At 45.0% G+C, this 13,422-nt stretch overlaps 1 protein-coding gene across 1 annotated transcript in view; it reads left to right on the top strand.

Annotated features, from left to right (window-relative positions):
- Positions 1 to 260: 260 nt before the first annotated feature.
- Positions 261 to 13,422, top strand: part of DENND5A (DENN domain containing 5A) — a 97,103-nt gene continuing 83,941 nt past the window's right edge. Inside the window, exon 1 of the mRNA XM_027852696.1 lies at positions 261 to 378. Within this exon, the coding sequence (XP_027708497.1) occupies positions 261 to 378 (118 nt within the window). The remainder of the gene's footprint in view (positions 379 to 13,422) is intronic.

A 13,422-nucleotide genomic window follows, 5' to 3' on the forward strand; every position in this document is an offset into this window, starting at 1 on the left:
CCCCCCGCGCGGTCCTGGCCGCGGCGGCCGCGGGGGCCGGGGCTGGGGCCGGGGCAGCTGCCGGAGCCGGGGCCAGGGCCGCGGTAGCGGCGGAGGCGGCAGCGGCGGCGGCACAGGCACAGGCACAGGCACAGGCACAGGCAGCGGCGCGCGCCGGGCCCGGGGCAGCCTGAGCTGGGGTGGGGGGCCGCGGGGGCGGAGGCGGGAGGGCACCGGCAGCAGCGGCATCGGCGGCGGCGGCAGCCCCCGGCCCCAGCGCCATGAGCGGCGGCGGCGGAGGAGGGGGCGGCGGGGGCTCGCTTCCCAGCCGCTTCGCCGACTACTTTGTCATCTGCGGGCTGGACACGGAGACTGGGCTGGAGCCGGACGAGCTGTCGGGTGAGTGAGCTAGCCCGCGGGGAGTGAACGAACTGGGGGGCCGCCCCCTCCTCCCCCTCCCCCAGCTTCGGGACGGATGGACTAGCGGGGTCTGCAGCTGGATCAACTTTGCCTCCCTCCCTCCCTCCCCGACTCCGGCCCCTCCTGGCTCTGCGCCTCCTCCCCACCTCCCCAGCGAACCCCCAAGGATGGTGGACCCCGGCGAGCCTGCATTGTTCGCGCCCCCCCCCGTCTGAAAGGCTCACCCCTTTTCCCTTAGAGAGTGGGGGACCCTGGTCCGGGCTGCATTGTTCATCCCCCGGGTCAGGAATGTTCACCCCTTTTCCTCTGCGGAGTGGGTGACCCTGGTTCTGCATTGTTCACCCCCTTTCCCGTGGAGAGTGGGGGACCCTGGTCCGGGCTGCATTGTCTCTTCCCCCCCTCCCCCGCCAGGAGTGTACACCTCCTTTCCCGTGGAGAGTGGGGGACCCTGGTCCAGGCTGTATTGTTTGGAGCGCCTCTCTACCCAGAGATCTCCTTAGGAATGAGAAGTGAACCCCTGAGAAGATACCAGGAAGAGGCAGCATTGGCGGGTGCCTCTCCGGGATCCGTTCCCCTTGGGACCCCTACCCCGCTTTCCCGCGTACACGGAAAGGGGGACTCTGGGTCAAGGCTACATTCCCATTGTTTGCCCCAAGGTGGCAGAGATTGCTAGCCTCCTTAACCTCCCCCACTCCTTCCTCCCCATACTCCTTCAGAAGGAGGGGGTTGAGGTGGACCCTGCGGGCATCTCTGCCACGCTTCTCACCTCACCTTATGTTTTCTGGGGCAGTGGGGTGACCCGGGTGCAGGGTCTGGGAAGGAGCCTGTGGGAGACGGATGGAATGATGGAGCAAGAGCTGACCAGGCCAAAATTCCTTGGGACTCTGCTCAGTGGGGATTGATAGGTGTCTTGGGGAAGGGTTTGCTTCGTTCCTCCTTGCAGTGGGTTTTTTTTTTTTTGGTGACTCTTTTAACTCTTTGGAGGGGAGGGGTTAAAATGAGGACTGGGCAAAAGTTTATTGAATACTCTATATAATTAAAGGGACCTCCAACCCAAGTTTCTTTAAAACTTTAGCGTTATGTTTTGGAGGACTTCTCCCAGAAAGGTCTGCACTCAGGTTCTTGGCCTTCCCCAGGTCTCTCCTGCATTTGGGGCTATTAATTTTAACTTAGACCTCCAGCTAATGAGCCCCTGTGGGTGAGGCCCTGTCCTGGCCAGCCTGTGGATCCCTCTGAGGTTTTCTGTGGCTACTTCATCAGGCCACAGAGATAGTGGTTCTGTTTTCTGGGGCATGGCCCCCAGATATCAGTCCTTCTCCTGAAAAGTGTGAAAGGGCAAGATGTCTTTTGGACTAAGCTGATGGGGATTTTGGGGAACAAATTACCTGCCTGCCTTCCTGCCATGGGCCTCCTCCTTCTGGGGAGGGCATAAGGAAGTGATAGAACTGAGTTACCTAGAAGGTGAGGAAAGCAATTAGAATTCTGTCTGACCTAGTTATCTCTCCCTCAGTGGGACAGGTTTGGAAAATAGCTTGACTGGCTTGTGGTTCAGATACTGTACGTGGGTTCTCCTTACCTGGAAGCCTGAACTGCATCACTTTGCTTGGTTTCTTCCTCAGCTGATGGTTTGTTGTGTTAAGTTTTGTGGGGTTTTTGTGGGTTTCTGAAATTACAGCTGATATTGACAGGAAACCCCTGCCCTTTTTCTACAGCAGATGCCCTCCCTGTAAAGTGAAATGAGATCACAGCATTCAGGTTCCTTCATCCTGGGGACTAAATTTGCATATCTTTGGTGATGACAGGACAGTTTTCTTCTTGGTCATGAGAAAAATTCCAGTGACTGCATGTCTGCTGAAAAGATATAGATGAATATACCAAGAAGCAAAACACTGAAAGTCTTTTTTTTTTTTAAACCCACAACAAACTGAAACTTAGATTTCAACTTTAAAAAAATTGGGAAGAGAATGTTATCACTTTAGTTTGAAGTTGAGGGTGAGAGAAGGCCCTTAATTGTATACTTCCTTCCTGAGTCAGGTGATACTTAGTGTTTGGGGCCTTGGGCTAAGCACTTTGTAACTACCCTCCCCGCCCCCTTCCCTGGCTGTTGGATATTGATAATACAGATGTTAATGTTTCACTTTCAGATTCAGGCATTTAATATGTATGAGGGTGTAGGGCTTTCATAAAACTTAAAGGCTTGGAAAGGACCTTAAGGAGGAACTTAAGATGACCTAACCTGTCTCCTTCATTTAAAAAGGAGAGAATCCTCAGGCACAGAGAGGGACTGGTAACTGCTTGTGGTCCGTGAGCTCAGTGGCAGAGCCAGGGCTAGAATCTTGAATGATTATCTCCGGGGATTTAGAGGTGACTCTTTGGAGCATCTAGTCCAGGGGTTCTTAACCTGTAATAACTAATGATAATAATAGCTGGCATTTATCTAGTATTTTAAAGTTAGCAAAGTGCTTTACAAATATTATTTCATTTTATCCTTGTCAGATCCTCCTGCCATGGGAAGTAGTTGCTGTTATTATCCTCATTTTACAAATGGGGAACCTGAGGCAGGCAACAGTTAAGTGACTTGCTTAGGGTCACAGAGCTAGTTAGTGTCTGAGCCTGGATTTGAATTGAGGTCTAATTGCTTTCAGGTGCTGTGCTTCATCCACTGTGCCGCCTATCTCTAATTCTTTATCTAACCCTGATCTAGTTCAGTTCCCTCATAGGATCATAGATCCCGAACTAGAAGGACCTTAGAAATCATAGTCCAATCCCTTCAATTTACAAATGTGGAAACTGAGGATCAGAGATGTTCAATGACTTACCCAAGGTCATACAGGTAGTAAATTGTAAAGGATTTGAACCCGGCTACTCTCACTCTTTCCAGTATACCAGCTTACTCCCATTGGGCCTGATCTGACTTTAGAATATACATTTAATGGTCTGGCAGTTTGCAAGCGTGCTCCTATAACATCCTGCCATGAGGCATTAGGCAAACCCTCTTACTCCCGAGCAGAGAGTGGCTTTCAGGGCGTTCTTGGAGAGGACCAGGACATCATTTTTGTGCTTTTGATGGTATCTGAACAGTCAGACAATAAAGTTGCTGTTGGTTTGTGAATTGTCTGCTGCTTGCCACAGGAACTGGCTTCTCAGCCAGCTTAAAAAGGCTTCCCTCATAATTAAGCTGCCGGGGTGATTGAAGAAGGGAAGGAGTTGCAGAAATTGTGCACAGAAGGGCAGTTTCCCTGTGTCGTTGGAGGATTTTTAAATGTGACGGCAGCAGTGGAAAGCCCAAACCGTTTGTCCAGCCTGCAGTCTTTGTATACAGACAGGCATTGATTAAAGGCTCTTTTCTCTTGTCAGTTGGTAGGAGACCCTGGTATCCCCAAGGGGGTGGGGGAGAGCTGGGGGAATCCTAGCATAAAACAAAGCAAAGCCCAGACAGCCTTCTGTCTGTTTGCCTGACTTTTCAGTTCCAGGGCATCCATGGGCTTCTTGCAGGTCTGTTCTCCGAAAAAGGATGATGTCATAATAACGGAAACTACAGGAAATCGTGAATTGTTCCCGTACCTCTGGAGAGGTACCTAGGAGACTGTGTTCTCACTGAGTAAATGGAATTCTGGGCCCCAGGTAGCGTCCCTGTCCCAATCTTGCCCCTCACCAGCATTATGTAGATGGTCTCTTTGCCAGTGCCATGACCTAAACTGAGAATGAAGGATTGGAGGAGGCTGGGGTTTGCTTTTTGCCTGTGGAAGGAGGAGGGAGGCACTGTGATCAGCCTTCCGTATTTCTGCTTCCTTTGCAACACTGGAGTTTGCAGCAGCTGAGCTTTCAATTTGAAGTCGTAGTAATAACAGCTGCTGTTTCTTTAGGTCGGGGGATCTTAAGCCTTTTTTGGGGCCTGGACACCTTTGGCATTCTAGGGAAATCTTTGGACCTCTAATCAGAATCATGTTTTAAAATGCATCCAGTAAAATGCATAAGATTACAAAGGAAACCAATTTTATTGAAATGCAGTTAGCGTAATATTAAAAATAATTCATGAACCTCAAGTTAAAAACCTCTACTCTAGCAGATTATTTATAAAGCGTTTTCCTCATAAATAGCCCTGTGTAGTTCATGGTGTACATATTATTAATTACCCCATTATACAGTTGAGGAAACTGAGGCCTGGTGGAAGTCAGATGACATGTTTGAGGTCACACAGCTAGTAAGTGGCAGAGCTTGGATTTCATTGCAGATCTGACTGCAAGTCTGGTGTTTTTTCCACACTCCCTGCCTCTTATCCAACTAATCCCTTCCCTTAACCTTCTCCTTTCTTTTACATATGAAGAAACTCTGGCCCAGAGAAATAGGAAGTAACATTTTCCATTCTCTCCCTTCTCGTCTGCTGAATTTCCTCCTTCACACCCCTTGTCTCTGCTCTCCCCCCACCCACACCCCCAGCACTGATTTCAGCTTTGCAGTGATCTGATGACCTTGGGCGATGAGAGAATTGCTGGTTTGGTTCATGCTGTGATAACAGCAGGTTTTAAGGCAACATACTTTTCTGAGCTCAGGTTTCTAGTTCAGGTTGGGAAAACATGCCAAGTATAAGTATCTTCAAAGAAATTTTATTTCACTTAAAATCAAAGCCTTCCCTCATCTTACTGGATGGGAGTGATGTCAGGGGACCACAGAAGCCTGTTGTCAATGAGACAATGACATTTCTGTAGCATTTCAGGGTTTACAAAAGTGCTTTGCTCACAGCAGCTCTGGTCAGATGTAAGCATCATTATTCCCATTTTGTGTGTAAGGAAAGCAAGCTTCAGCCTGTAGCCCAAGGTAACCTAGGCAATAAGTGTTACTGCTGGGATCCTTGAACCCCAGAACCGGTGCTCTTACCGCTGGGCAACACTGCCTCCGGTTATATATAGTGGGCTACTCTTTTCTAAGGGAGCAAATGAAGGTCAGCCCCAGTAAGACCTCAACCAGAACAGCTTGTAAGAAGGGGTGTTAGGCTGATCTGATAGATATGGGGTGGGCAAAAGTGAGATTTTCTAGATTAGATTATTTATATTCATGTTGAATGTGGAATATGGGCCTGATAGGACCTTGTAGATTTATTTCTAAAACCTGTTTCCTGGGTCATTCAAAAGAGAAGTAGAACAGTTTTCTGCTCAATGCTTTTGAGTTCTCTTGAATATGTCATTCATTCCCTTATGATGTGCCCATTCCTTGAGTTTGGCTGTAACAACACCTTCATATAGTGCTTTCTGGGTTCGCAGAGCCCTTTAATCATAACTGCCTTTGAGGTAGGTACAGAAGGGGAAGCTAGCACCAGGCAAGGTGCTGTGACTTGTCCAAGGTAATGTAATTGTACTTTCTTTCTGATATACCATGCTGCCCCCTATGAGGCATAATAAGCAAAGTCACGCTTCCCCGGTGCCAAGATGGAAGTTGCAATCAGTAAGCGGGAAGGTGCCCCACCCCCACCCCCTTTATTTTTCCTGAAGTGGTATTTTCAGTTTAGTTTAACAGACAATAAGAAGCATCTGTTAAATGTCTTATATGCCAGGTGTTGAGCTGAGTGCTCGACAAAGGGATGCCAAGACAAAAAAGAAACATTCCTTGCCCTCAAAGGGCTTACATTCTGCTGGGGAATTAGACCATTGAAGCAGACAAGTATAAACATTGTGATGATTTTTCTTGTTCTCATCTTATAAATTGACAGAGTTTAAATAGAAATGATCCTAGGGCAAATCACTACCATGTTGTTCTTTTATGTTTAATGTTCTTGCCTAGGTGGATCAAAGGATTGTCTTTTTGTTTTTGTTTTTGTTTTTTAAAGAGGCATCTAGGTAGCATGGTGGTTAGGGTGCTGAGCCTGGAGTGTGGAATACCTGAGTTCAAATCTAGCCTCAGATACTTCCCAGCTGGGTGACTCTGAGCATGTCACTTGACTTTGCCTCAGTTTCTTCATCTGTAAAATGGGGATAATGATAGCACCTACCTGGCAGGGTTGTTGTGAGGATAAAGTAATGTGATGAGATAATATTAGTAAAGCCCATTATTATCCTTTTACAGCTGAATGGAAGTGTTGAAGTTTAAGCTTATGTTTGTAGGCTCACCAACAGTATCTTTGGGACAACCCCAATAGCAGATGGGGTGACAGGAATAGTTTGCAGTTGCTCTAGTCCCCTCATGGTTTTGGTTTCTTTCCATGGGGCTCTATATTTTGAGAGCTTTTCATGCCGTGTGGTTTGGAGGTTATGAGTATTTGGTATGCCAAAATCTGTTAAGAATGTTCTGTAATTAATGGATCTGTGATGATGATAAGGATTTTGTCCATGGCCCTCTAAAGAGGGAGAGAGCGGTTAACTAGGGAGAGGAGATGACCAGTACAGTCTTGGAAAGAAGCTTAAGGTTCTAAGAGCCACAAAGGAAGGCAGGACTGAATTCTAGGTATAGGGGGCAGGGGGGAGTATGTGCTTAGACAAATTCAGAGATCAACAAATAGGGGAGTTTGGCTGAAATAAAGAGTGAGGAGTAGTGTCTGGAAAGGGAGGCTGGCTGGATTCAGACTGTGATGAGCTTTAGATGCTAAGTTGGAGAGTTGGTGGTTTTTTTTCAGAGGCTGTGGGAAGCCCCCAAAATCTTGTTAAGATTTTATGATTATGATTAGATCTTTTTTTGGGGGGGGGGGGGGCTAGGCAGTGATGTTAAATGACTTGCCCAGGGTCATACAGCTGGTAAGTATTATGTGTCTGAGGCCGTATTTGAACTTAGGTCCTCCTGACTCCAGGCCTGGTGCTGTATCCACTGAGCCACCCAGCTGCCCCTAGATCTATTCTTCAGGAAGATTCTTTTGACAGCTTCGTAAAAGATGGATCAGAAAGGAGAGAGACTGGAGACAGAGACATCTTTTAGGCTGTTGCAGTGGTCCGGGTGAGAGGTGCTGAGCCATCTGAATGGAGAGACAGGGACAGAAGCCAGAGATGGGTGAAGAGCTAGAATGTACAAGACTTTAAGGGAGAAGCCCTTGTGGGGTGAGAGACAGGGAGGAGTTGAGGGTGACCCTGATGGTGCTACCTCAGGAGAAACAGGTCATTTTGGTCTAGGGAGGAAAGATGATGTGCTTTGTTTTGGACATGTTGAGTTTAAGACTCCTGAAGGACAGTCATTCCCCAGGGGTTGGCACTAGAATTTTTTAATGGCCCCTTCAGCAGTAAGTAATTGGCTGATTATATTACAAATATATTTTTCCTCTGTGACAACAAGCTTGTGCATGTTTGAAGCATTATAGGTTTGTTTTTGTGGTGATTTGGAGCTTTTGAATAAATTGATTTGACCTTCATACCATCTCTCTCATATACCTCCTTCCTTCTCTCCTCTGACACGGCCATCACTTTGTTGCAGGCCCCCATCTCCTCATGCTTGCTGTTACAATGGCCTGCTGATGGGTCTGCTTACCTCAAGTTTCTCCCTATGCCAGTCCATCCTCCACTCAGCTATTAAAGTGGTCTTTGTAAGGAGCAGGTCTGACCATATCTCCCCCTTATTCAATAAACTGCAGTGGTTCCCTTTCATCCCCCCAGAATCAGATATAAAATTTTCTACCTGGCATTCAAAGCCCTTTACAACTTGCTCCCTTCCTACCTTCCCAGTTTTCTTCAAACTTATCTATAAAATGGGGATAATAATAGCACCCACCTCCTAGGGTTGTGTGAGGATCAATTGAGATAATACATGTAAAGCATTTTAACACAATGCCTGGCTTGTAGTAGGTGCTTAATAAATGCTATTATCATTATTGTTATTATTATTACCCTATCTACCACTCTCCTCCAACTTTGTGATTTAGTAACCCTGGCCTCCTTTCTGTGTTCCTCGCACAATACATTCTTTTTTTTTTTCTTTTTGGTGAAGGCAGTCGGGAGTAAGTGACTTGCCCAGGGTCACACAGCGTGAGACACCCCTATTTCCTTACTTTGGGCACTTTCACTGGCAGTGTCTATGCCTTGAAGGCTCTTCCTTTCCATCTCTGCCTTCTGGCTTCTCTGTAGGGTGAAACATGAAGGATGACCCAGCAGAGCAGATTCAGAAGGAACAGTCAGCCAGAGGAAGGACCAGGAAGTCATTGTCAATGAGCATGCTGGTGGAGGGCCTGGTCAACAAAGCCAGAAGCCTTGGATAGGTCTGGAAGGATGAAGACTGCGAAAAGGCCATCAGATTTAGATTTAGTAATTAAAGAGATCAGATTTAGGGATTTATTAAGCACGGCCTGGGATAACTGTCTTAAAGAAATTGCACTTTGCTTTTGAAATGGAAATCTTCCCTCATCTTACTGGTTGGAAATGATGTAAAGTAAACCCCAAAGATTTTACCAGCTTCTTGGTCATGGGATGAAGACGTGAGTAGAGAGTTTTGTGCTGGGAGCTGGGGGAGGTGTCAAGTACAGATAAGATAAAGTCCTAGTCCTCTTGGGGCTTAGACTTCAGCCTGGAAGAGGAGGCCTGGGTAGGAATTTAACTCCTTAAGAGAGGCAGGGGCAGCTCCGTGGTACTGGCCCAGGAGTCAGGAGGACCTGAGTTCAAATCCGTCCTCAGACACATAACACTTACTAGCTGTGTGACTCTGGGTAAGTCACTCGACCCCAATTATTGCCTCACAAAAAAAAAAAAAAAAGATAGGGTAGGTGGTTCAGTCTTTGGGAATGTAGCCCGAGGAAAGGCCAGAAGGCCTTGAATCTTAGGGCTGGTTGATCTCTTAGTATGTATTCTTCCTATTTAAGATGTCAGTTTCACTTCAAGTTTGATATAGGTGTGAGAGGCTGCTGTCAGACTGGGTGGAGATCTGGCCTTGGGTTCAAGTCTCCTAAGAGCTTTGTGACCCTGGGCAAGTCAGTTAACCAGCAGTGATCCAGGCAGTGAAGACTAAATTGCCGAGCATTTGTCACAACCTGCATTGGTGGAATAAGTTTCCTTCCTGGGAGTTCTGTACTGCCAGTGAACTCACAGGTCTAGACCAGACGTAGAAATCCTCATCAATATTATCTGATATATTTTCAGCTATATCAGAAAATTGAATGATTATTAGTCTAAAAGTAATCAATATCTACATTTGTACAGGCTTTATAGTCATAAAGTATAGGCTTATGTCCCTTTCCCAGATCTTGGTTTCCTCCTTAGCCTAGAAGATTGTTAAGGTCCTTTCCAGCTGGAACCCTCTCAGGCAGGCGTTCATAATCTTTGTAGTTTCAGCCTTCCTTTGGGTAGTCTGATGCCTCAGGATCCCTTCTCAGAATAATGTTTTTAAGTGCATAAAATAAAATACATAGAATTACAAAGGAATCCTATATTGAAATACTATTACCCAAACTGTTAAACAGGTTCGTAGACCTCAGGTTAAGGAGCCCTGCTCTAAGATAATAATACTTCGAGACTTCAGTTTTATGGTGCTCAAAGGTTTACAATGGGCTTTCCTTAAAACAGCTAGGGAAGATGTGACAGGGATGCTTCTGTGCTTGTTGTATCTTAAACTAAAGCCATATTTAGGGTTTGGGTTTTTTTGGTTGTTAAAATCTCTTTTAACCAAAAATATTTGAATTTAAATGTTGGACTTAAGATGAAAAAAAATTATTCTGCTGTGTGCCAAACTTGGGGCCAGGTGTTGCATCTGTCTGGAGAGTAAAGTAAGCATCAGGCCTGCCCAGCCTCCTCTTAGAGTGCTATAGTCAGGCTTAGGTTTTCATTACCCCATGGATAGGAAGTATCATGGGGCTCTTGTGTCTGTACTGATAATAGCTAACATTTACAAAGCCCTTTAGGGTTTACAGAGTACTTTCTCTTACATTCACTTATTTGCTCTTCACAACAACCCCTTCCTTTGAGGTAAGGTGGGGGTGGTAGTAATAACAATAATAGGCATTTACATGGTACCTTAGAGGCAGCCTGGCACAGCAAATAGAGCACTAGGGTCTGAGATGGGAAGACCTCGCTTCATGTCATGCCTCTGGCTCATACTAACCTCAGGGAAGTCTCTTAACTGCCTAGTAAACTAGGAGACCCTCTAAGACTGTACGTGGAGAAGATGCCAACCTACATTGGTAGATGGAGTTTCCTTATCTGCAAGTTACCTGTATCAGGTAATCCTAGGTCCCGTCCCTTTCCCTGTCTTTAACCCTCTAGTCCCTTAAGATGCGCTTTGATACAGTATCTGTTTTGTTCTTCACCACAACTTTGAGGTTAAGTACTACTGGTATTTTTACAGATGAGGAAAATGGGGTCGTGACTTGCTCAGGGTCACATAGCTAGGAGCCATCCGAACCCAACTAATGAACCTAAGTCTTCTTGAGTCCCAAGTCCACAGCAATATTGACTCTGCCATGATGCAGGATTATTATCCTCATTATACAAGCGAAGAAACTGAGGACCAGAAGGGAGAAGTGATTTTCTCAATGCCATCCAGTAAGAAATCTTGGAGCAAGGACTTGGCCTGAGACTTTCTGAATCTCAGTGGACTTTTCCATTATTCCAGGTTGTTTCATGCAGGTGGATTGCTTTAGTGTGAGCATATTTATTTATTTGAAAGAAATATGTGTTCTTTCCCAGTTCCTCCTAATTCTAGTGCGTTCCCTTGGTTGATTATTTATTATTTCCACCGTAAGACTGAACTCCTCAAGGATAGAGACTCTCATTTTTTTTTTTGTATCCCCACTGCTTAGCACAGTGCCTGGCACATAGTAGGCTCTTAATAAATGTTAACTGACTGACTCTGAATGACTGAAATAGAATTAATTTTTCTATAACATTTGTGTTTCCAGGGACGACACACAGCACGCACACACAACGCAGCATAGTGGATATAGAGAACAAGGATTGGAGTCAGAAATCAAGAATGTACTTATTGAATACCTACTATGTACTAGGCACTGGGATAGGTGTTGAGGATGAAAATACACAAATGAGATGTTCCCTGTCTTCACGGAGCTATCTACAAAAGAAATACACAATGATCAGGAGAGGCTGCACTAACAACTACGGGAATTGGGAAAGGCCTTGAAGAAGGTAGCACTTGAGCTCATCCTTGATAGGAGTAAAGGGTTCCCATCAATCAATCAATCAATCATCAGTATGCATATTTAAGAACCTACTATGTGCCGTGTCCTCTCCCAGATGCTGGGAATAAAGACAAAAGTGAAACTGATCCTGCTGTGGAAACACTTAAAACCTTTTTAGTTCAGTTTAAAGTATGGAAAAATATATATTATTCTAGTCTAAAGTGTGTAAAAGGTCAAGTACCAAAGCTCTGGAAAAATGGATTAAGGATGACGGCTCAGTTCAAAACAAGAAATACCCCTTGTTTAGTTAAGATCATTGCCTTTCCCTCCTCATTCTGAAGGGATTAGGGTATTGATCTCCAGAGAGTGGGTCCTTTGATTATCCCTGGAGTATACTTGAGGGAGGTGGTCTGAGGAGGAATTGAGTAGTTTTAGGAAAAGATTAAGTGACTTTTGTTCTGTTAGATGCAATAGATCTTTTTCTTTATGTGTTAGATACCCAAAGGCATGGGAAGACACTGTCCGTTTAGATGTTTCTTTCTCTGAGCTAGAATCCAAGAATTTGGATTTAAATTGTTAAATTAATAAAAAATAGTTTGTGGCAGTCCACCTAAAATGCAGAGTGTAGTAGTTTTTTTTTTTTAATAATTTTTATTTTAGTTCTGAAGTTTCTCTCCCTCATCCTTTGAGAAGGCAAGAAACAGGATACCCATGATGCATATGAAGTCATGAAAAACATATTTCCGCATTAGCTGTGTTCTAGAAAAAAAAGTACAAGAAGAATAAAGCAGAAGAAAAAATATGCTTTAATCTGCATCAGTTTTCTCTCTGAAGTGGATAGTATTTTTCATCATGAGTCTTTTGGAATTGTGTGGATTATTGTCTTGATCAGAGTAGCTAAATCTTTCACAGTTGGTGATTGTTATAATATTACTGTTACTGTGTATGTTGTTCTGGCTCTGCTCCTTTCACTTTTCATCAGTTCATATAAGTCTATACAGATTTTTCTGAAACCATTCCCGTCTTCATTTCTTATAGCACAATAATATTCCATCACATTCATATACCACAATTTGTTCGTTCGTTCCCCAATTGACGGACATCCCCTCAGTTTCCAATTTTTTGCCACCATAAAAAGAGCTGCTGTAAACATTTTTCTATGTGTGGGTCCTTTGCCTTTACCCCAATTACATGTTAAAATAACTTCCTTTTCCTTTTTCTTTGATTTCTTTGGGGTGTAGGCCTAGTGATAGTATTGCTGGGTCCAGGAGTACACAGTTTTATAGCTGTTTGGACATAGTTCTAAATTGTTCTATAGTACAGTGTTATAAATTTTTTCCTTTGGCTTTGCCCTTAAAAAGCTTATATTCTCTTGGGGAAGCACCTATAAGTGTATTTAAAATAAATGCAATGTAATTTTGTGGAGGAGGGAACTAGCAGCTGGCGACTCAGCAAAGCTTCATGTAGGTGGTAGTTGAGCAGAGTTTTGAAGGACATAAAGGATCCTAAGAGAAGGTGAGGGTAGTGAATTCCAGGCATGAGGGACAGGGTAAAGGAAGGGAAGTGGGGTATGGTGTGTCATGTGTGAGGAACAACAAAGTAGCCAATTTAGCTGGACAATGCAAGGGGAGCCATGTAGAGCAAGGTTGGGAAGGTGGGTTAAGGCCAGGTTGTGATGGGCTTCAGAAGTCAGCCAAGAGGTGATCAGGAGAATCAAGGATATTTGAAGAATTGAGAGGTTAGGATGTTTACGGGGATATCAGCTTATACCCTAGTATAAACACGTCTCCACTATAAGGACCAGAATTAGGATAGAGCCAGGGAAACTCCTTGAGAAAGGAAGGGAAATAACCTGGGGTTCCAGGGTCTGGATTGGATGATACCCTGAGATTGAATGAACCAAGTGGTAGAAGGTGAGGGGGGAGCCCTCTAGGCAGTGGGGCCAGTCTGTGTAGAGACAGGAAATGAACAGGACAAAGTCCAGCTTG

The sequence above is a fragment of the Vombatus ursinus genome, unplaced genomic scaffold, assembly GCF_900497805.2.
Source record: "Vombatus ursinus unplaced genomic scaffold, bare-nosed wombat genome assembly UNPS02009770.1, whole genome shotgun sequence".
NCBI classification, from domain to species: domain Eukaryota; kingdom Metazoa; phylum Chordata; class Mammalia; order Diprotodontia; family Vombatidae; genus Vombatus; species Vombatus ursinus.